At 37.7% G+C, this 25,399-nt stretch overlaps 1 protein-coding gene across 1 annotated transcript; it reads left to right on the top strand.

Annotated features, from left to right (window-relative positions):
- Positions 1-2,125: 2,125 nt before the first annotated feature.
- Positions 2,126-25,032, top strand: LOC117300956 (coiled-coil domain-containing protein 60-like). Its single transcript, XM_033784827.1, has 17 exons — positions 2,126-2,537; positions 3,286-3,487; positions 3,972-4,092; positions 7,361-7,539; positions 7,683-7,752; positions 8,378-8,502; positions 9,187-9,570; positions 11,700-11,810; positions 15,775-15,886; positions 17,611-17,830; positions 18,529-18,631; positions 19,224-19,314; positions 20,464-20,564; positions 21,193-21,333; positions 21,606-21,761; positions 22,585-22,774; positions 23,661-25,032. The coding sequence occupies exons 2-17, from the start codon at positions 3,321-3,323 to the stop codon at positions 23,775-23,777; spliced, it is 2,388 nt and encodes a 795-aa protein (XP_033640718.1). The 5' UTR covers positions 2,126-2,537; positions 3,286-3,320; the 3' UTR covers positions 23,778-25,032.
- Positions 25,033-25,399: the final 367 nt, after the last annotated feature.

Below are 25,399 nucleotides of genomic sequence, written 5' to 3'. Positions count from 1 at the left end.
ACGCCCTTCAGGCATCATTGCTTCTTTACATTCAATTTTTTTGTTTACCCGCCACCCGATTCCATATCCACGACAATGTGTTCCCACATGTATGTTTGTCTGCTGTAGACCTACTTCGTAATGCAGGTAAAAACATTTCCCTGAGACACTGTTTTATTGTAACACTTATCAAAGTTTCTAATCTAAGTCAAAATAATAATAAGTAAGCTCTTAAAATAGTCAGGCATTTACGACGTTTTAAAGTATACGAAATTTTCAAGAGATTATAATCACTCAAAACAATATTAAGTAAGCTCTTCAAGAGATTATAATCACTTATACGTGCATTTTGAACAAAATCGATTCAGTGAGTTGATTTTCCACTCGCACTTGGAACAACTTTAAACGATCCGCAGTCGATGGGGTCGAGGTCGTAGTGGACCAAGCATCTCCATAAATTCGCAGCGGCTTAGAGGGGGGGGGGAGGGGATGAGATAATTACTTATTTTATTGCAACAATTATTCAGCTCCCCGGACCCCCCCCCCCCCCGATTTAAAAAAATCCCTTTCACCCTCTTTTCCCTTGAGTAGGGTGGGGCCGGCTACTTGAACATTGTGAGTGTGAAAACACATGAAAAGGCGACAGGCGTTAAATTGAACATTCAAACATGGAAGTTTCAATCCCAAAAGTCCAGGTTTCAAACTAATTTTTGGGAAGGGGGCAAGGGGGCACAAAGTGGGGCGTGCTTCCCATTCTTTTAGACTGTACGCGGGGGATGGTTGTAAGGGGAAAAATACATTTCACCCGGCAAAGAAAAAATTAATTATTGCGAATCGGCCTTTTTCCCCTTCATGCACTTTGTAGGTTTGCAGTTTGCACCGTATTTTAAAACCAATCCACCTTTATAGCGGACATCTTTGTAATTGATGCCATACTTAGTGTCATCTCGAAAACAAACTGAACATACATTGTGCTGGAAAGGAACTGAACACATTAATATTGGTAATAATCATTGTCAAACAAACTAGTTTAACTAGTTTAACAAACTAGTTTAACTAGTTTAACAAACTAGTTTAACTAGTTTAACAAACTAGTTTAACTAGTTTGTCTCTTTGTGTATCCCGACATTATGTATTAACAAGAAAATGTTGGCTCAATATTGGTTAAGAGAGTATTATTGCAACAAAAACCGTCATTGTTTAGTTTGTGTGCTTTCAGCAGATGCATTATAAAATGCTTCAGAGTGAAAAAAAGTAACCAAAAACTACGTCAAGTGAGGGAGCCGTGACCCAAAGTGTTTTATGATATTATTACACCAACAAAAAATAATAGTGTCCAGTGAACTTTTTTTGCATTGTTTTTGCGGGACTTTTGTATTCTTTATTTTTCCATTATTTTTTGTATTATTAAAGTTTGTTTATTTTTGTTGGTAGTTGTTGTTTTGTATTGAGGCGGAGCTGGCGGACCCCTCCCCGATTCGATTTATACGGGGCTTGAAGCAGAAAGTTGATACAAGGGCCGGCTGGCGGCGATGGATGATGATAAAAGAAAAGGGCGCTTAAATTTCAGACGAAGTTTGTTCACTCAGTCCGCCAAATAAGCCGGGACAGAATCTCCTGCCCACATCGCATTATGTTCTAAATTTAATGATTCATCATGTCGTCGCCATCAAACCACCCAATCATGTAGACAGCTTCTTACACCCCCCCCCCCCCACCCTCCCCCAATGATCCGTCGACCTTCGAGTAGAAATAATCCGATTTGGGCCAGAGGATCAGCAGACGGTCGTAAGTTCCTGATCCCGGATGCCATGTCTCCTCCTTCCCGGATCTGTCACACACTACAGTTATTATTTGCAGTAACCAAGGAACGCTTTGGCTGGTAGATTAAACTTACTGCACCCCTCTGGAAAACTATGTATCCTCAAGTAACCATTACAAAGCAGTAATAAACAGTGAAGTTATGTTTAATTGTATGCTACCGAATATTACTCACATAAATGTTGTGATTTATTTTTGAGAAATGTATTGACTCATACAAAACATATTTGATTTTATTCACATAGATGTAAGTTGTGCGCTTCATAGAAGGCACAGCCAACGTCCCAAATGCTTTTCAAGTAATCCATCGCGAGAGTCGCGAGCGCAAACTTCACTACACACGATTCTAAACATTGAAGACATATTGATTTATTATTGACGTTGATAAGAATGAATCCATGAAATGCACATCAAGAAGGATGATGAGTTTATTTTTCTAAACACTGTTCACTTACACATTGTGAAAAACTTTGGACTTGTTTAGTGAAAACCGAGTTTGAAGCTCCAGAATATTGAAGTGTTTTCACCGTGACTGGGGCCTTATTTACGCCGTACATTTTGTCGTTCCACCCGCCCAGCTCTTAGGTCGACTTGGTCAGCTCACCAGTGCCCTGTTGGACCGGCGTGTGGGAATTTCGTTGCGACTTAGCGAGGTTGTTCTTTTTGTATCGTTTACTCTGGATCCTCAAAATGGTGTACCTGAAGCTGACTGTTTAGGATGCTTTGAATTTGATCGTGTGAGTAAATCTATCTTAGGATAATTAAAAACGATCACATCAGTAATGACAGTTAAATAAGCATTTTATTATTAATGTCGTGACTGATGTTGTTACTTGTTACTTAATTTGACACTGTCAATGACAGTGAAGTCATGACCATAAAAATGTACAGCATGGTAAAATGTATAATTTTTTATTTTTACCCTTTAACAAAAAAAGTTTAGGCCTAGGCCTACTTGTTTAAATAATAAAGATGGTAAAATGGTTTGGTACGATTCGCCCCTTTATCGGAAATCAAAATTGTGAAAAACTCACAAACGGTAGTCGCAGTAAGTGCCACGAATTCACTGCAAACAGAGTCCAACCTGGCTACCATGGAAGGCATCTCCATGCTGGTTGTCCGTTAGTGAATGCTGCTGCCAGAGCAGAATGTGATTTGTGCCTGCTGTCACCTCGCTGAATATGGAGGGATTAAGTGGGATTGTGAAAATACTGTGACATTATTTGTTTGAGTAGACATTTGAAAAGTTGTGATAACGTACTCCTCCCGACGGCGAAGCCGGACCTTTCAGGCTTAGCCTTCAGGAGGAGGGTTACGTTATCGCAACTAACAAATTAATGAACTTTTTATTGTATCTTTCTTGAAAATTTTGCATAAATCAGCATTTTGAAGAAAAAAAAAACCAATATCATGCATCGATTAAGATTTTTTTCTACCTTGCAAATGAATAATTATTATTGTAATAATTTTGTGGTTATTTTCCAGTTGGAGGTGTGGATTTAACTTCACTGAACTTGAAGATGTGCCCAGCAAAGACACGTGACCCTAGGTCATATATCCAGCCCATTCCACTTGCTCTACCTTCAAATCAAGGGGAACAAATCTTGGCTCGCTCTGACACTCAATACAAGACAAATCGTACCTCAACAACTAATGATGAAATATTTAAGGCCAACTATGCAAGAAGGTATGTTCTGTACATGTACATCAGTTCCAAGCCAAAATTACATCTATTTTGTACATTTGTAATGTTTAGAAAAAAATTACACATTCATTCAAAAAATGCTGTTCAAAATTATCCAACAAAAGAATATTATACAGCCCTAAATGTTGTGCTTTCTTAGTATGAATAGGCAATTAATTTGTGGAAATGTTTTCAAATAAATTATTATAAACAAAAAATGTAAAGAAACTTGTCTGACAAGCATAAATGATGAGAATCTCCATGCTTGGAACAATTGTCAATGATTATGTTTGTACAGGTAATACTGTTTCAACCACATGATAAGAATTACAAGGAAACATTGTATTTTCAATGCATTTATGCATCAATTGTACAAATTTAAGACTGAACAATTGTTAATGCACATTGGATGCTATTTTTTTTTAGTGGCAACTGATGTCATTTTGCTATTCAATTCAAGTTTTATTTATATTATTTCTTTTTTCAGGCTTCATCAGATTGGTGAGCAAGGGTACCGGTCTGTAAATCACAAACCTTATCAACTACTGGGAGAACCGCTTTATCTCGAAGAGAAGAAATTAATTCTACATTCACTTGGACAAAATGGGGTAAGTTTCGCACTGTCAAGACTTTCAAAATGTTGCAGAAAAAAAGAGTTGTTGAAGTATTGGGGTGAATTATCATGATACCTGTTATAATGTGATGATCCTAACTAGTCCGTTACCCTCCATCGTTTTTAGGTGAGGATGGTGGGTAACAATCATCGCAACTAGTAACTTATGCCCAAATGCAGGTCATACCATCCTGTCCAATAGAAATAAATTATTACTCAGTTGTTTAATGCCAAGGAAACCAGAAAACACAGGCCCGATCAGCCATATTGGCCCAGGGCAGACTTTTACCTTTTTAAAGGCACTGGACACTATTGGTAATTAGGCCTACTCAAAAAAATAACATCAAAACTTACTTGCTAACAGGCAATTGGGAGCTGTTAATAGTGTACAACACATCATGAGAAAAGGTTCCCTCTGAAGTACTTAGCATAGTTTTTGAGAATGAGGTAACTTCTCACTCAAAAAATGAAATAATTAAACTGAAGCCTTTCACTATGAATCTTAAAGACACACAAAGTAATGCAACAAGGATGTTTTTCTTTCATTCTTAACTTGCAAGTTTGATGACCAATTTAACTCAAATTTTCATAGATTTGTTATGTTATGGTCTGAGACAATGACATAACGTGTGACTGTCCAGTACATGTACCTTTGACATTGAAACTTATGATAGATTGTACACTAGAGGAAGCACTCTTAAATTGAATTTAATTTTGAATAGCCTACTGACTAGAAATATCTCCCCCGCCACTCAAAAAAATAAAAAATAAAATTAACATCCACGAAATTTGAAAAAAATTAATATCTGACAAATTTGCCAGCAGCAAATGGCATATGGTGTAATAATTAACCTACTTGATATTGGTATTGATATTGGAATATCTGAAATGGGCATTCAGTAGCTCCATGGTGGCTGGTTTATAAATAGGCCAAGAGGCTAGAACCGTAGCAACAGTTGCACTTTGACTTTATGGCAAATATTGGTTTTAATCTCACTTTAAAACTCAACCAATTTCTGTCTGCTTAAATTACAGAAAATATTACACTAAACATTTACAGACAATCAATTTTTAAAAAAAAAAAAAAAAAATTGTGGAGATGTGTTTTTGTTTCTATGTAAATCAATTGCAAAAAGTAGCACTGCATTGCAATCAGTTTCATGTTGCCTCCAACCTGATTTGCAAAACAATGCTTTAGTCTTGATATTAAAAAAACAATTACCATCTGACCATGGTTTCATATTAATATTGTGTTTGGGAAGGGAGGGCTGGACGGGCTAGAATTTGTAGTTTAGAATCTATAGGCCCCTACAGTCCAGTCTCTCACTAGAAAAGTCGGGCATGATGAGATTTCCTTATTGGTGGCCCTTTGAAAAAAAAAATAATTAAAGCATAAATTCTGTGTGTACATGTACATGTGGGTCTGGCTTTTTACTCAATAAAATGTTCCAACTTTTTCCTAGGATTAAATCACCTAAAAATGAACCCCTGTATTTCTTTAAAGAAGAATGCTGGCGCCTCTTATTGTCCAATTGAGTCTAGAGATCTGTAGATTATTTGCATTTCTGCTTGGAATGAACAAACACTGCAGAATGCTTCGTCATTCACAATGTTAATAAAGCACTCTCTATTGGAAACGCTGGATCTATGTTTGCTTAGTTGTGAATCCGGCAAGCTCTAATTCCAAATCCCATCTGAATAGATGCACAATGCGCCTTTGATTAGTGACTACTGGAGAGATTTAAAAGTAAATAATTGTAAGAACAGATTTCAAAGAATTCCTACGATTGACCAGATTTTTCACTGCATGAAGTTTTTTTCGTTCAACAGCTAATCCCTACATACATTTTTTATACTTTTTTTTATGACTGCCTGTATTCATGTATGTATGTTGTTTTTAGCCAAATAAATGTATAAAGAAAAAACCCATTTTTGCTTTACTTGTTTTGCACAGACATGCCCTCACACTGCGAACTGAGAAGAACAGTTGTCCATTTCATGATTGGATGGAGAAAATGTTTTGATCTGGGCTTACAATTTCATAAAGCTGCCGTTGCGGAAAAACATTTTACTTCTAAAAGAAACATTTGTACGAAGCAAAAGTAGCAAAAGGACTCCAGTCACTGATGTGAAAGTCTTTTATTGGTTTTTAATCTTATTCTGACAAACACAATTTTGTTATGCTTAGCTGCAGCTGTTCTTTGAAATTGGGAACTGTGCTTGGTGTAGTTTAATTTTGAAGGAAGCTTTTAGTTTCCGGCTATTGCTTTGAAGTTGATGAAAACTCAAGATGACCCTCAATGGAATAAAGTGCCCAATACAAGAAAATGTATTATTTCCAGCCAAAGTAATCTGGTTTTTGTTCATTAATAGAAACTTGATGTGAGATGGTAGGCAAAGAATAAAGATAGTTCACCCCAAGTATCCCTTTTCAACTGTACACATGGTGTAAACATATAACTGTGGAAGTGTCGTGGCCGAGCGGTTAAGAGCACCGAATTCAAACTCTGGTGTTTCTGATCAGCAGAGTGTGGGTTCGAATCCCCAGCCGTGACACTGTGTCCTTGAGCAAGACACTTAACCATTGCTTCGTCCTTCGGATGGGATGTAAAGCCGTTGGTCCCATGTGTTGTGTAACGCATGTAAAAGAACCCAGTGCACTTATCGAAAAGAGAAGGGGTTCGCCCCGGTGTTCCTGGTTATGGCTGCTTAATGTGCCTTAGCACCTTGTAAACCCTTATAAGGTGCTAAATAATTGGGTCTCAGAATTCATCACTGCAATTACCTATCTTTCTGAAAGTTTGTATATACTCAGCGCCTTGAGTACCTTGTTTGGTAGATACGTGCGCTATATAAGACTTCGATATTATTATTATATATTACATTGTAGGGGACTTTAAATTTAAATGTTTTATTATAAAATACTCACAATCACTATCTACTTTTATAAACTAGTCTTTTTGTGTTCTTAAGGGGCTATTACTTTGGTTTATTTGAATTTCTAGGGTAGTATTTTTCATTCAACTTGGAGGCAACCAACTGCACTGAAATATGGCAAAAGGAACAGTTATAAAGCAGCACAAGATACATCCTTCTTGCTGTAAATTAAGATCCCTAAGAAAATAATTAGAAACTATTATTTTTTTATGTGAATAAGTTTTCCCATTGGAAATGCCCGGAACTGGTCCCATTAAATTTACATGTGGTCACATGACCTTTAATTGCACAATAACTAATTCTTGTTATAATCTTGCTATCTTTAGGCCCAGTTTGAAGAGTCTTCAGGGAGTGGTTCTGATGAGGAAGGAGATGACGAGAAAGAAAAGAAGAAAGATTCCTCCTTAATGCAACAACCCGAACAAAAACCTCCTCCAAGAAAATTTGTCTTCCGTCGGAATCATAAGAACAAGAAATCATTAAGTAAAGAAATTGTATCTGCAAGGTATGGTCTTTTTAGTTTTCAAAGGTGCATTGACAAACTTTTATCACGGTTCAAGGCGACAACTATTTTGCAGCTGAGTTTTTGAATTTAATTTACAAACTTAAATGACAGTTCATTTCATCATGTTTTATTATTTTGTACAGGAAAATGGTAAACTGGGTCAAACTTGGACATGGTGTATTTACAACAATAAGAAAAGAGGATGAAGACAGGGTATGTAATTGTCAAAAATAACACTAAACAAAAATGAAGGGAAATTGACTGGGTAAATTTTAGATGCCAAGAATAATTGACTAGATCGGGATTTGAACCTGCTGCAACCTTTGGATTAATAATCTGGTGCCCTACCAGCTGAGTAACCCCTATGTTGACGGTCTCCCTCCATCTTTGCAAGTTGTTTTTGGGGCTGCCTGTCAGCGGCCATACAACCTGTAACTATTGCAGCCAGGATCACATCCAAGCAGGTTTATTTACCACCAGAGAACCAGTAGGAGAGAGGGATCCATTCAAGGGTTACAACGCTTGAAATGACTGATAACAGTTTTTTCAACAAAGCCAAAATAAGACAAAATGTTCATGTTATGTTGTTGGTAACATTTGTCTACTAAAGAAAACATTGATGTGCTCAGCATTTAATATTAAGCTTGGAAAAACAAGTGTAACAATACCATTCATCTTGAGTTGAATAACAGATTGACTTCAAGCAATACCCTAGCACAAAACACTTTGTGCAATAATGGGCCGAGCAATATTATACACCTCTTGTTGCTATGGGTCAAGGATTCAAGTTTGATTATAAGTTGGTTAGCGTGATGCTGTTTTTGCTTGTTTTGTTCAGATGAACGCAGAGGAAAATCAAAAATTACAAGAAGCAGAACGAAGAAGAAGAGAATGGCAACCTCCAAATGTAGATAGTTCAGATGGAGATACTGATGATGAATTAGCAAGGGATGAAGATCTAAGGTTAGGAAAACCAACAGAGAGACGGACAAACAAACTAATAATAATCTAATAGACTGATTTTGTCATATTGATAACTGAGATACATGTAGATAGAGATAATGAGTTGGTTGGCAAGGGATGAAGATCCAAGGTTAGGGAAACAAACGGAGAGACGGACAGACAGACTATAGACTGGTAATGTCATCTTGATAACTCATCAGACATAGATAGAGAGATCATGAGTTGGTAAGGTGAAGATCTAAGGTTAGGAAAACAGACCGACAGAGAGACGGACATACAGACTATAGACTGGTTACGTCATGAGTTGGTAAGGGATGAAGATCTAAGGTTAGGAAAACAGACAGACAGAGAAACGGACGAACAGGAGAACAGACAGAGAGACGGACAAACAGACTATAGACTGGTTACGTCATCTTGATAACTCAGACATACATGTAGATAGAGATAATGAGTTGATAAGGAAGATCCAAGGTTAGGTTAGGAAAACAGACAGAGAGACTCAGATATTGAAAGAGCATTCAAAAAATTAGGATTTAAGCTTGAACAACAGACAAACACACAGATCTTAAAAACAGACAAACACAAAGATCTTTGAAGCAAACTTCTTTAACTCAAATTTGCATTTGGACTAATTTAAATCTTAATTCATGAATCTCATTAATAAGGAAGTGTCTTGACTTGCAGCATCTTCTTAACGCATTCAACCAATGAAGGAAAGAAAGAGGTGTCTTTCTCCCGTCCTGAGACGCACCTGTACACTCCAGCTAGCATCGTTGTCCCTCCAGCTAGCACCGTTGTCCCTCCAGCCAGCACCCTTCCTCCACCCAGCACTGCCCTCCCTCCAACTGATCATCCTGATGTTACTGATGAGCACACAGATCCAATCTCAGCACTAGGTGTGGTCAGTGAGCAGAGTGGCACTGCTACTCCGGCTAAATCCATCTTAAGTTGCTCCTCACCGGTTATCAGAAGAAGACGAAAGAAGAAGAGTAGTGAACCACCGAGGCCTTATACACCAGTTAGATCCAATATTAATGTGGAGAATGATGATGGAAGTAAAGCTAACAGGTAGGAAATATGAGATGAAAAAACATTGTTAATAGTGAACCACCATGGCCTTATACACCAATCAGATCCAATATTAATGTGGAGAATGATGATGGAAGTAAAGCTAAAAGGTAGGAAATATGAGATGAAAGAACATTGTTAATAGTGAACCACCGAGGCCTTACACACCAATTAGATCCAATATTAATGTGGAGAATGATGATGGAAGTAAAGCTAATAGGTAGGAGGCAGAATAAGATTTAAAACTTTCATCATGGATTAGCATTTTGACTCTGTCTGAAATGTTGAGACCACAGCAGCTCTTTTAAGCCCCCTCCCAACTGTCTGAAATGTTGAGACCACAGCAGCTCTTATAAGTCCCCCCCAACTGTCTGAAATGTTGAGACCACAGCAGCTCTTATAAGCCCTCTCCCAACTGTCTGAAATGTTGAGACCACAGCAGCTCTTTTAAGCCCCCCCTCCCAACTGTCTGAAATGTTGAGACCACAGCAGCTCTTTTAAGCCCCCTCCCAACTGTCTGAAATGTTGAGACCACAGCAGCTCTTTTAAGCCCCCTCCCAAATGTCTGAAATGTTGAGACCACAGCAGCTCTTTTAAGCCCCCTCCCAACTGTCTGAAATGTTGAGACCACAGCAGCTCTTTTAAGCCCCCTCCCAACTGTCTGAAATGTTGAGGCCACAGCAGCTCTTTTAAGCCCCCTCCCAACTGTCTGAAATGTTGAGACCACAGCAGCTCTTTTAAGCCCCCTCCCAACTGTCTGAAATGTTGAGACCACAGCAGCTCTTTTAAGCCCCCTCCCAACTGTCTGAAATGTTGAGACCACAGCAGCTCTTTTAAGCCCCCTCCCAACTGTCTGAAATGTTGAGGCCACAGCAGCTCTTTTAAGCCCCCTCCCAACTGTCTGAAATGTTGAGACCACAGCAGCTCTTATAAGCCCCCTCCCAACTGTCTGAAATGTTGAGACCACAGCAGCTCTTTTAAGCCCCCTCCCAACTGTCTGAAATGTTGAGACCACAGCAGCTCTTTTAAGCCCCCTCCCAACTGTCTGAAATGTTGAGGCCACAGCAGCTCTTTTAAGCCCCCTCCCAACTGTCTGAAATGTTGAGACCACAGCAGCTCTTATAAGTCCCCCCCAACTGTCTGAAATGTTGAGACCACAGCAGCTCTTTTAAGCCCCCTCCCAACTGTCTGAAATGTTGAGACCACAGCAGCTCTTTTAAGCCCCCTCCCAACTGTCTGAAATGTTGAGACCACAGCAGCTCTTTTAAGCCCCCTCCCAACTGTCTGAAATGTTGAGGCCACAGCAGCTCTTTTAAGCCCCCTCCCAACTGTCTGAAATGTTGAGACCACAGCAGCTCTTTTAAGCCCCCTCCCAACTGTCTGAAATGTTGAGACCACAGCAGCTCTTTTAAGCCCCCTCCCAACTGTCTGAAATGTTGAGACCACAGCAGCTCTTTTAAGCCCCCTCCCAACTGTCTGAAATGTTGAGACCACAGCAGCTCTTTTAAGCCCCCTCCCAAAAGACATTTACACATGGTTGTACCCACAAGTGTACTAGTTATAGATAGTTCCTGTTTTCCACAACATGCAAAGCTTCAATCATCACTTATTTAGATTGTCATTTATGTTTTACTCTCTTGCTTCAAAATTCATTGTACCAATTTTTCTGATTGATAACTCAGTTACAGACCACCTCAGCTTCTCAGCAAACCAACTTTGATTACCATACAATTTGTATGCATCTTCATTAGTTTATATACAGTTTATCAAGTGTGCTTTCAGTCAATAGACCGATCCAGTAGGCTCCGCCCACGACGCACATGTGAGCAAGAACACGTGGGGCTCTCCAACGCCTTTCTGCACAACTCTGCTGCGCGCGCCAAGATACGCGCACCATGTCGGACCTTATTTGTCGGAACCTTCGTTACATTGTGATTGGTCAATACGTAATGGGGCGGAGCTTAGTGGATCGGTCTATTGCCGTGGTGCCCTTTGCAAAGTTCCAATCCAAATCCTTGAGATGCCCCTTACCAGAGCAAAATTGGTTTGCCCGTTCAAGAGTAGAGTTCAAGGCCCGTGCTTAACATTTTGATTGATTCAAATAACAGTCTTTTATGTTGTTTTGACAGGGATGCTATATTTCGTCAGCTGTGTGCAGTTAACTGGATCTTAGAAGCAATGATGACTGAACCACCTGCTGCTATGGAACCAATTACTAAATGCTGGACCATTAAATACAAGTAAGATAGTCCTCTTGATTAGAGCATAACTGACCAAAATGTTGAGTTGTCAACCACTGGTTTTTTTCAGGACCAAAATACTACTCAAATGAGATTTTCACATGGTGTTACCACAAACCTCTCTTAGTTATAACTTCCACCATGCAAAGATTCAAATCCTACTAAGTAAATTATTGGACTTGGAAAGCACTTAAGTATTAAGCTCTATGGTGGAACGCACCTCCGCTCAGCGCACATCTATCAATTACACCAGTTTGGGAGTTGGTTCCTGTGTACACTTTTACTCCCAAAGTGGGGAACTGGATAGTTATGTGTAAGTACACTGTGTGTTGTACAATGGTTCAAGTGGTGAACTGGATAGTTGTGTGTAAGTACACTGTGTGTTGTACAATGGTTCAAGTGGTGAACTGGATAGTTGTGTGTAAGTACACTGTGTGTTGTACAATGGTTCAAGTGGTGAACTGGATAGTTATGTGTAAGTACACTGTGTGTTGTACAATGGTTCAAGTGGTGAACTGGATAGTTGTGTGTAAGTACACTGTGTGTTGTACAATGGTTCAAGTGGTGAACTGGATAGTTATGTGTAAGTACACTGTGTGTTGTACAATGGTTCAAGTGGTGAACTGGATAGTTGTGTGTAAGTACACTGTGTGTTGTACAATGGTTCAAGTGGTGAACTGGATAGTTATGTGTAAGTACACTGTGTGTTGTACAATGGTTCAAGTGGTGAACTGGATAGTTGTGTGTAAGTACACTGTGTGTTGTACAATGGTTCAAGTGGTGAACTGGATAGTTATGTGTAAGTACACTGTGTGTTGTACAATGGTTCAAGTGGTGAACTGGATAGTTATGTGTAAGTACACTGTGTGTTGTACAATGGTTCAAGTGGTGAACTGGATAGTTGTGTGTAAGTACACTGTGTGTTGTACAATGGTTCAAGTGGTGAACTGGATAGTTATGTGTAAGTACACTGTGTGTTGTACAATGGTTCAAGTGGTGAACTGGATAGTTATGTGTAAGTACACTGTGTGTTGTACAATGGTTCAAGTGGTGAACTGGATAGTTATGTGTAAGTACACTGTGTGTTGTACAATGGTTCAAGTGGTGAACTGGATAGTTATGTGTAAGTACACTGTGTGTTGTACAATGGTTCAAGTGGTGAACTGGATAGTTGTGTGTAAGTACACTGTGTGTTGTACAATGGTTCAAGTGGTGAACTGGATAGTTATGTGTAAGTACACTGTGTGTTGTACAATGGTTCAAGTGGTGAACTGGATAGTTGTGTGTAAGTACACTGTGTGTTGTACAATGGTTCAAGTGGTGAACTGGATAGTTGTGTGTAAGTACACTGTGTGTTGTACAATGGTTCAAGTGGTGAACTGGATAGTTATGTGTAAGTACACTGTGTGTTGTACAATGGTTCAAGTGGTGAACTGGATAGTTATGTGTAAGTACACTGTGTGTTGTACAATGGTTCAAGTGGTGAACTGGATAGTTATGTGTAAGTACACTGTGTGTTGTACAATGGTTCAAGTGGTGAACTGGATAGTTGTGTGTAACTGTGTGTTGTACAATGGTTCAAGTGGTGAACTGGATAGTTGTGTGTAAGTACACTGTGTGTTGTACAATGGTTCAAGTGGTGAACTGGATAGTTATGTGTAAGTACACTGTGTGTTGTACAATGGTTCAAGTGGTGAACTGGATAGTTGTGTGTAAGTACACTGTGTGTTGTACAATGGTTCAAGTGGTGAACTGGATAGTTGTGTGTAAGTACACTGTGTGTTGTACAATGGTTCAAGTGGTGAACTGGATAGTTGTGTGTAACTGTGTGTTGTACAATGGTTCAAGTGGTGAACTGGATAGTTGTGTGTAAGTACACTGTGTGTTGTACAATGGTTCAAGTGGTGAACTGGATAGTTATGTGTAAGTACACTGTGTGTTGTACAATGGTTCAAGTGGTGAACTGGATAGTTATGTGTAAGTACACTGTGTGTTGTACAATGGTTCAAGTGGTGAACTGGATAGTTATGTGTAAGTACACTGTGTGTTGTACAATGGTTCAAGTGGTGAACTGGATAGTTGTGTGTAACTGTGTGTTGTACAATGGTTCAAGTGGTGAACTGGATAGTTGTGTGTAAGTACACTGTGTGTTGTACAATGGTTCAAGTGGTGAACTGGATAGTTGTGTGTAAGTACACTGTGTGTTGTACAATGGTTCAAGTGGTGAACTGGATAGTTGTGTGTAACTGTGTGTTGTACAATGGTTCAAGTGGTGAACTGGATAGTTGTGTGTAAGTACACTGTGTGTTGTACAATGGTTCAAGTGGTGAACTGGATAGTTGTGTGTAAGTACACTGTGTGTTGTACAATGGTTCAAGTGGTGAACTGGATAGTTGTGTGTAAGTACACTGTGTGTTGTACAATGGTTCAAGTGGTGAACTGGATAGTTGTGTGTAACTGTGTGTTGTACAATGGTTCAAGTGGTGAACTGGATAGTTGTGTGTAAGTACACTGTGTGTTGTACAATGGTTCAAGTGGTGAACTGGATAGTTATGTGTAAGTACACTGTGTGTTGTACAATGGTTCAAGTGGTGAACTGGATAGTTGTGTGTAAGTACACTGTGTGTTGTACAATGGTTCAAGTGGTGAACTGGATAGTTGTGTGTAAGTACACTGTGTGTTGTACAATGGTTCAAGTGGTGAACTGGATAGTTGTGTGTAACTGTGTGTTGTACAATGGTTCAAGTGGTGAACTGGATAGTTGTGTGTAAGTACACTGTGTGTTGTACAATGGTTCAAGTGGTGAACTGGATAGTTGTGTGTAAGTACACTGTGTGTTGTACAATGGTTCAAGTGGTGAACTGGATAGTTATGTGTAAGTACACTGTGTGTTGTACAATGGTTCAAGTGGTGAACTGGATAGTTATGTGTAAGTACACTATGTGTTGTACAATGGTTCAAGTGGTGAACTGGATAGTTGTGTGTAAGTACACTGTGTGTTGTACAATGGTTCAAGTGGTGAACTGGATAGTTGTGTGTAAGTACACTGTGTGTTGTACAATGGTTCAAGTGGTGAACTGGATAGTTGTGTGTAAGTACACTGTGTGTTGTACAATGGTTCAAGTGGTGAACTGGATAGTTATGTGTAAGTACACTGTGTGTTGTACAATGGTTCAAGTGGTGAACTGGATAGTTGTGTGTAAGTACACTGTGTGTTGTACAATGGTTCAAGTGGTGAACTGGATAGTTGTGTGTAAGTACACTGTGTGTTGTACAATGGTTCAAGTGGTGAACTGGATAGTTGTGTGTAAGTACACTGTGTGTTGTACAATGGTTCAAGTGGTGAACTGGATAGTTATGTGTAAGTACACTGTGTGTTGTACAATGGTTCAAGTGGTGAACTGGATAGTTATGTGTAAGTACACTGTGTGTTGTACAATGGTTCAATATTGTACTTCTTAGTTTGTTTCAGTGACTGAACAGCATATTACCAGTTGGATTGAAATTTAGATTTCATATTATATAGTGATGTTTTGTATCACTGAACTAGTCAGCAGGACCACTTGGAGAGAATTTTGTATTGTTTTAAGTAGCATTTAGTCAGTTGGCCAATGTTGAGGGAAAATGCTAGGATCTATGGTATACAGCTGCATTCTCTAAAAAATTGACGCCTAGTCAAATGAACCAACTTAATCTCAACTTTGGATATTAGTTCCGAAATATTTTCTTTTAATTTGCCAAACAATAAGCTTTTGAAATGTGAATACTGAAGATGATTTGGATTTTCAATTTGCCCTGATTGTGGATAATAAGACCAGATAAAAAGGTTTTACCCAGGATTTGGTGAAGGGGTTTCCAAATTGTTCACTTAACATGCTTAATGCAAATAACAGATAAAACAGGCACCCAGACACCCCCTGGCTAACACTGCGCTAGTATAAACAGCTTCTTTATACTTTTTCAGAGATTTACGGCAAAACACTTTTTGTAAGACGACTGTGAAAGAAAGGAAACGTGAGAAGCTTGTTGATACAAGATGGAATTCCTTTGTCAGTAATCCAGGAGCTGGTCATCTGGTAAGCATTCTAGAAAACTTCAATGTCTCTTCTTATTTTCCTAAACACCTTTTTCCAAAAGATTTTCTCTCAAAGAGACTTTTATTTCAGTGTTTTTTAGTTATTAACATAATTTTTTTTACTCAAGTGTCAGACATAAACTAGAAACTGGAAAGCATAAACGCAGACCTTTGAAAGCTATTGTTTTTTAAACATTTTTCACCAATTGCGTGATATTTTGATGATTTTCTTTACAACATTCATCTAAAAAGTATTTTCTATATTATTGTCTATGATTCCACATCACTAAATTATGTTAACGGTTAGCCAATTTTGTCTATTTAACTGACGTTCTTACTTTTAAAAATGAGGTACTGTTTTATGACTACTTTGTATTGTATTTATTTTGAAAACGCCTAATGTTTGATTCAGTGATTTACCAATGGGTAAGTTCCTTCTAGCTTTCGTTTATTCTCTGTCCGTCAATTGCTGCTTATACAATTCATTGTAGATCAATTGAGTATTTTGTATTTATGTTTATTTGCTACTTGTTTTAAATGTTAATGCTTAAGACGGAAAGTTTGCCAAGTCTGGGTGGACAGGTAATAAATATAATGAAGAATAGACAGTTACACAACTACATGTGTTTAGCTTTGTTGTGTAGTTGTCTATCATTGTGTGCTGATTCTGCTGTGATATTTTGTTTTAATACAAGTTTAATACTACATGTACTTTACAATGTGAAGTGTAAGAATGTGAAAATAAGAAGTTACTTGACATGTCTTGAGACGTTTTATTCTTCTAACCAAATAAAAATGTCATTATACATGTATATGCACTTTTGTTTTTAAGAGTGTTTATACTTATGTGAAAACGGAGCCAATTTTTGTGATGCAACAATTGGTACACGCTGTTTTTCCAATTTTGACGCAAGCAGATTGGCTTTGCTTCCGCTGTGGTGTAAAGTACAATTTATGAATTCAGCTTTGGGCCTAGTAAGACCATAGAGAAAGACCTCAAATGTCTCTGTAAGTGCTTCTTGAAGAACAATGATTTCAGAAACTCCTCCAGAGTTTGAAGCTGTGATTGGTATTCAGTAGAATCCAGAAACATGTAGTTTGTGTTATTACTAAAACATACTATTGTTGCTTATTGTTTTGACAGTAGTTAGCACGTTTCATACTTCACGCGGAAGCGAATGCAAAGCGAACTATTGTGATACAATAAAGTACGCTTCATTTTCGCAATGTGTGTGAAGTGTGAACTGTGTTTTAAGCTTTTAAATTCAGCACTTTCACTATTTGATTTGTTGGATGTTGCACTTTATATTTAAAGGGGTGGATTTCACCAAGAGTTAAGACTAGTCTTTTATCTCGAGTTAGGACGAGTTACTCGTCCTTAACTTAGGACCAGCCATACGTTTTTTTATATCTCCTAGGAATAGTCCTTTTTGTGAAATTGACTCCACAGGCATGCCAGGTAAGTTTCCATTGTGTACGCCATTCTGAGAATGCTCACATTTTCAAGAACAATGGATTTATCTGGTAAACTGCTACTACCTAGAGTCCCCAAAAGTCTCCCATTGCAATTACATTAACTTATTTGGCACATGACAATTAAAAAAGGACTAACAGTATAACATAATTATGTCCATTTTTGTAACTCTGTAAAGAGTTTGATATTTACAGTTGTACAATGTATGAGCTACATGTTTATGTGGTGTTAATTTTTCTACAATTTTTCAGAAAACACGCAATAGTACCAAAACCTCGCAGTTTGGTCCGAACCTGACTGCCTCAATGTCCTATGGTCGAGGTACACGTCGTACGTCAGTCCAAGCATCCAGTGTGACTGCTCTACAAAAGACTGCATCTAATGTTGGATCAGTCAATCCTCTGAGTTCTGATAGTACACCAAGAAAAGAAGATGACGTGTCAGCTAGGAAGGAAGTAACGCCAGGAAAAGGTAAATTGGGTTAAATTCTTTGTTTGTTGTTTTCTTATTTGATTAAACATCCAACATCACTAGCCCCAATAACAGGATGGCTAGGAAACAAGAAGAAATGTTCAGTTTTAGATCTGGGAGGAAAACCCCTGATGGGGGAAAATCCACACAATCAGGTAGGAACTGAAAACCCAATCCACATGCAAGACTCCGGTCTGAGGTGTGATTCGAAGAGGAAAAGTAAGAAAAGAAACCACAGAGCCAACCTCACCCCCAGATCATTCTAAGGAGATAAATGGGGTAGAGACTGATGAGCCCAACATGTCATGGTTCTTGTCCAATTCTATGCCCAAGGGCATTGTGGTTAAGTCTTCACAAAACTCCTTCAAGAAAAAATGGCAATCATCAATCGGGGAAAAGTTTTCAGATCGAAGCACCAAGGCTATGGAACTCCCTACCTGAAACTGTTTAACTTCCAAACTCACATGGCATATTCAGGAATAGTTTAAAAACATATCTGTATAAAGAAGAGTTTTGTTGACTCTGTTTTCACTTATGTGATGCTACTTTAATTGATTGTTTTCAATTTGTTTTTACAGAGCAGTGCGCTAAGCAGCACCACTTAAGGTTGATACCGGCACTTCTCAGATGTCCATTATTAGTATGATTATAATGAAATACAATAACATTTAAAGATAAACTAATTTTCTATTTCATAGGTACACTGAAACTACTTGATGATATATATGAAAGTGCATCAATGGTCAGTAAGGTTGAAGAGATAGATGATGCAGCATCAAGACGGGGTGCTAGACGAGAGAGGTAACTATAATTCATAAAGAATTCATCTCTAGATCCAGTTTAAACTCCTTTTTTGTAGTTGAATGAGCCACCAAATGACCGAGCTTACTATAATTTAACATTCTGAACTTCCAAGTTTTGTATTTTGTGTTGAGAATGTGATTAAGACTTTTGAGAAATCATTGCTACACACTGGAAGCTCCCAGGGATGAGGGGAGAGGATGGGGGCAATCTTCTTGTCCGAAGGGATACCCTAGACAATTTTCATTTTTCTGAATAATATTTTAAACACTGTGGTTAAGTCACAGGGATTTTTTCCTCTAGACAAATAGAACACAATCAATCAATCAACTAATCAATCAATCAAAACAATGTATATATCGCCTGTTTTTATATCAAGATGCTTTGACATGAAAGACATACATGTACATATATAAATCATGTTACTGACACAGAAAAATGGCGTATAGAAAAAATTAGCCTCTTCTTGAAAATATTCACATTTGGGGAAGTTTTTGATGTTTTTTAAAGAGGTTGTTGTATTACAATAGTGGCAAACTTTGAACATGCACACTAACCATAGGTTAATCTCCACATTCTTGTTGTTATTTAGGTCTCCCTCTGTTGCTAGTGATCGTAGTGGTGCTTTAAGTACAGGGTCATCAGGTCAACGAACTACGGTCAGCAAAACACCTACACTATCAGTAAGTGGCTTTTTCTATCATGTAATAGTCCTACAACTTAACAATGAATGCTGACGGTCTGAAAGAAATTTTGGAAATTGTACAGATAAAGTTAAGCTTTGCAGTGAAATGGGTTTTAATTTTGATAATAAAGCATGCTTTCTACTATTCTGAGTGACTGACCTCTGTTTTTTAACTTATTGCTAAGGGAAGGAGTTTGCTCCTGTGATTTTGACAGTGGTTTCTGAATGCGCTGCAGCACCTATTTTTAGAAGATGCAACATTAAATGGGTGTCATCATTCCAAATATAGCTCTGCTCTACAAACATGACAAACATTCCTTTAGATGATCTGGACATAAACTCCAAGCTGGCAACAGCCAATCTCTCTCATCATGTATATGATTATGAATTGCACAAATCAATTCATTTCAATTCATAAACGTTTATTCCATACTCTTGTTGGAAAAAAAAACAATTGTGAGAATTAAACAGTACATAGAAATTTAACAAATCTAAAGTGCATTAAATTATATAAAAAAAACAATATAATCTAAAAGTAAATAATAAATTAATAACTAGGAATTTACTATGTACAACACAGGAGCGAGAGCATGAGGCTGTTAGATAAGCCGTGGCTTGTAGACAACAGCCTTTATACAGACACGAAAACACACAAACAAACAAAACAAACAAACAAACTAATAAACATCGAAGAAGAAACTAGGGCAAGACAATTACACAATGACAATACAAAATGCTGACAACAAAACACAAAGAATGTTAAACCAGGCTAACTGAAGACGACAAAAGAAAATAAAGAAGTGGAGAGAAAAGCTATGTTACATAGTGGGAGAGGAGGACTCTTTTGTAGGAGATCTTAAATCGACCCACGGACGGCATTGTTCTTAAATTGCTAGAGATAGCATTCCAAAGACGTGGACCAGTGAATCAAAGGGTGTTGCTAGAGTACGGAAGTTGTTAGTCATCAAGAAATTGTGATTGTTCCTGTTGAAAAATAATAATGAGCACCGTGATATGCCCAGTGCTATAGGTCGTTGAATGTAGGTCATTACTGTTGATTTTTGTGTCTTCAGAATTAAAAGTTGATGTTGTGAGAAGACATGGATAATATAATTTCTAATCTTCTATTTTTATTTTTCATTAACAGAAGAAACACCTTGAAGAGCGAGATAAGAAAGTGATTAAACCGGCTGAAAAACAGATTCATACCTGGGTGGCATCGACCAATAGGAAGCTAAGAACTATGAGGTAGGTATAGTGGTTTGTAGGTTGGTATAGTGGTTGGTAGAAACTAGGAATAAAGCAGGCAATCTAGGTTAAAGAATAAGAGTAAGTTTAGAAAATTCTGGGTACAAACACGAATAATACAAACTCCAAACCCTTGTGCCTCAACTCTAAACCCTCAAACTTAGTTTAGCATAAATGCAGTCTACTCTTAGAAAAGGAGTGGAACAAAAGCATTTGTCCTGCTCAGCTTTAACAAATGTAGAAATCAAAACAACTTGTTCATTTGGAAAAAGACGTTCAACTTGTTTGATTATTTGATCAACCTACTGGAAGTTTACAGGAAACCTGCTGACAAACTTCAGTCTTTCGCAATCCAATGAGCAAATATGATTAGGGAATGTTGAATAATCTTCCAAAGAACATAACAAAACCTCCCTCAGTAGCCATCTTTAAACTTCCCTTTAAACCTTTCTTTTTTGAGAGCTTATTGTACAGCACTATGGGCAACAGTGGATTGCACCTTATAAATATTTACAATTGACTGATTTGATTGATTGATAGATGCGTCATATTAATTGAAATGTCCAGAGTTACCTCATTAGTTTCAAAAGCCAAATTCTCATGAGACTTCTCTGTTTCTTATTGACAGTGCACCACCCAAGACAGAGTTCAAACCGATCTTCCCAAGTCAAAAACATGTTCATCTACCGTCTGAGTTACGAAGTCGCTTCGCTGACGTCACTGAAGACAAAGCTCTTATGCTTCATGATAAACTAGAAGTCTTAGAGAAGTAAGTACTTTTATAAACCATGTCAAACTAAACCATAGATTATTAAGTTACATAGAAAAGACTTTTTGTTGTTGTGTGGATTTGTTGGTCTAGTGTGGTAAAACATCTCAGCTCTTGCAATGCATAGGTCGTGGGTTCGAATCCCACCCAATTGATTTGCCTGTGGATTTGTTTCCTCAGAACTCTGGGAAAGTAACAAGTTTACAGTGCTAACAACAAAAACAAATTATGGATTTGACTTTCCAACACTCACAATTTGTTTATATTCACAGGAAGAAACTTTGGCGAAGTGAAGAGAAGTTCCGAGCGATTCGGACCAATCTTCACATCAGTTCTCAACTGGACAGAATGAAAGAAGCAGCAAGAGATAATGAAGAGTCAGCTGAAGAAAAGATGAGGAAGAAACGAGTAGAGGAAGAAAGTAAATGGTAAGGAATCAATGAATAGAAAGAAATGTCGGCAATAAAAGCCTGCAGTATCCATAGATCACGAGAATCTTTAAGGCGGTGGGCATTTTCCTGTTGGCTAGTCCCTTGTTTCAACTATTTCCTGGCATTTGTCATGGTGTAATTTTACCCCCAATCATCAATTTTATCATTGGAATTCATATCTGATGACAGAAACGTTAATTCTGAGTTCTTGGTCGTTAAAGGATTTGGTTACTTTTTTAAACAAAAAACATAATGTCCACAGATTTACATTAATCTTACCCAGTTTGAAGATAATGATGGAAGAAAGCTTCCCTCAAAATGTTACTTGCTTCATAAGAAATAGTAAAACAATGTCACAAAAAGACTTTTCGTCTCGGTCTGCATGTAAAAATGTATCAATTGGTTGATGCGTTTTTACATGCTAAAACTAAGACTAAATAATTTTGGTGACATTGTTTTACTAAGTTCTCAAAAACTCGAAGGGAAGCTTTCTACTATCATTATTTACAAACTGTTTAAGTTTCATGTAAATCTGTGGACATTCTGTAAAAAGTACCCAGACCCTTTAAAGTTTGTTTTGTAAAAAGCCTAGTCCAATTAATAATCTTTCTTGTACTTGTAACACCCTGTTACTTTGTCGAAGTTTGATCAGAAAAACTAGCTGTTTCCCCCCTCCCTTTGATTTTTGAACTAGGTGTTTTTATGTAAGCACTCACTACACACTCATTTACCTTTCTAGAATAAAATAGAAATGATGTTCATTTTGTACGAGTTGATCTTTAGGTACTTTTTTCAATAGATTCTTGATTAATTCCTTCAGGTTTCAGGAGCTAACATCTCGACTACCTTCCTATGTATTTGCTGATCGAGCCTGTACGGCCATCTTGGAGAAGCTCCAAAGCATGGGGATTATAGAGAGTCGTAAAATCACACCACAGAAGTTTCTGAATGTACTAACGGGTTTGAAGCCATGGGAACTGTGTCTGCCAGACGTCAGTGCAGCTGTAGAGGTAGGGGTTCATTGTATTAAGAATATCACATAACCAGGGGAATACTTGGTCCTTGGGAGCAAATGTTTGAACATTTTATGAAGGAAAATGTGCCGTCCTACATGTACACAAGTGTAGGCTTTAAGAGATGCGTCAGGCTATTTCTAAAAATCACCCTTTTCCCCTGATTTTATCAAGGGCAGACCAAAAAATAGAAAAATCAGAGTAGGAGGAATATGCGGGCACAATTATCAAGTTGTTTTGTTAGAAATCTCATCTCCTTACTGATGGGGTCACCCCATCAGTAAGGAGATGAGATTTCAAATGTTACTTATCACTTGATAAGAATAATTAGCAGAGTTCTTATAAAGTGCACATTTTTTAGACGGTAGACACTAGAACAAGACACTACTGAACAAATACAGAATCAGCAATTAACAAATTAATGAACTATTCCTCATTGAGTCAGACTGGCGGACTTCTAGAGTTTGTTTGATCGGTTGGGGACTGTTATTAACAAATTAATGAACTATTCCTCATTGAGTCAGACTGGCGGTCTTCTAGAGTTTGTTTGATCGGTTGGGGACTGTTATTAACAAATTAATGAACTATTCCTCATTGAGTCAGACTGGCGGACTTCTAGAGTTTGTCTGATCGGTTGGGGACTGTTATTAACAAATTAATGAACTATTCCTCATTGAGTCAGACTGGCGGACTTCTAGAGTTTGTTTGATCGGTTGGGGACTGTTATTAACAAATTAATGAACTATTCCTCATTGAGTCAGACTGGCGGACTTCTAGAGTTTGTTTGATCGGTTGGGGACTGTTATAACCAAAGGCACCCTGACCAAACATTATCTATGAGCTGAAACTTTTAACTTTGAATTGTTTCTCTTTATTTCTGCAGTTTATTCGTGAGAGAGTGACGTTGATGTCAGTGGAGGATTTTGAGGCGTGGTATCAACATGAGATTCCTGGAATCATGAGATCACAAAGTGCTCCACCAAACACCTTCCCATCATGAGCAGATATACACTGGATGAATGTGTGATGTTACGAGGTGTGGTGCTAGCACAAGGTCATAGGGAGCTTGCCTTGGCCATTATTTGTCATTACTAAACTCTGATGAACTTGGATCATAAGTGACTACGCACACAATTTGGATGAGGATTTTACACAAGCGGCTGAATTAGATTAGTTGTATTATCTTTGTGTAAATACTCGATGTTGGTGCTAAACAGCGAGTCGCACTTTACTCTGAAATAATGCTTGTAAATTGCTCCGCTGTGTGACATGGCCTTTAACTTGGCTGACATTACCAGTTAGCATTCAAAACAATACTGGTAAAGATATCAGGGATTGACGAGACTGACCTTACACAATTATAACCTTTGCATTATTTGTTCAATTTAGTCAGAAAAATGATGTTATTACAGTGAGGATTCATTGAATTCATACCTCGTTTGACTGTGCCAATAGCAAAGTATGTACAAGCTGTGTATTAGGCCTACTCTTTACAACTTTTGCATTTAGGTTCTGTGCTATTCTTCAAATCGTATCAGGTAAATTTTCAAGAACAAAGTATGTATTATGTGCTGTGTATTTAGGACTACTGTTTATATAAATGGGACTTGCATTTTGGTTCTGTGCCATTCTTTGAATTGTATCAGTCAATTGTACTAAGAACAGAGCATGTATTTATGGGCCGTTTTCAATATTGTGAATTATGTGCTATTGTATGAATCATACCGGTAAATTGTGCCAAGAACAAAGCATTTTATGTGTGGTTTGTAAACAAAATATGACTCGTCTCATTGGTTCTGTGCAGTCCTTACTTCCAGAAGGATTTTGTTAAAACCTTACACCCATTTAGCAACAATTGAATGCAAAATCTTGTGGGCTTAATGAAGTTGGTACTTAACATTCAGGTCATCATTCCTTCCAGCATTTTTAGTCAGCAAATTATTTAAATGCAACTGTGTTTTGTGGGCTCTGAAAGCCGCTATTGAGCAGTGAATTAAGATTGAGTGGAGTGTGTAGCTTCATGTCCCAAATTATTTGACATTACAATTGTTTTGTCACAGGAAAAATGTACACGTATACATGTACATGTATATTTATTAAATAGTAATAGGTTCAGAAGTTTGTTAAAAAGATAACATTTTCTGCTTGTAATGCCTTAAACAGTCACATCACTGAACAATTAAAGAAACATTACAGAATTGGTTTTGCAAACAAAAAAGTTGCTGGCAATGTAGCACTTTATGTAATCCACCATATACATAAACTGACAAACCTGTAGAAGTTTGAGATCGATCGGCAATCTGGGTCACGAGAGAAGAGTGAAAAACCGATTACAAATTGTGCATTGCATTGATGCCAAAACAAAAATGAATAAAACGCTCCCTGAGCGATAAACTCCAAATGCAAAATTAGATTATTTATTTTTCATCAAATATGAAAATTTTATGTAAATCTGTGATCTTCACGGTTTTTGTTTCTTACCAATTCTATAACGTTCCTTTAAACAGTTTTTTATTGTTTATACTGATTACTGTATTATATTTTTTTGCAGACCAATAAATTTAAAGTATGCTTTTAAACAAACATTGCTTTGTAAAAAATATCTGAATTATTGAGTCTTAT

The sequence above is a fragment of the Asterias rubens genome, chromosome 16, assembly GCF_902459465.1.
Source record: "Asterias rubens chromosome 16, eAstRub1.3, whole genome shotgun sequence".
In the NCBI taxonomy this organism is placed as follows: Eukaryota; Metazoa; Echinodermata; class Asteroidea; order Forcipulatida; family Asteriidae; genus Asterias; species Asterias rubens.
This window is presented reverse-complemented; position numbering and strand designations above follow the sequence as displayed.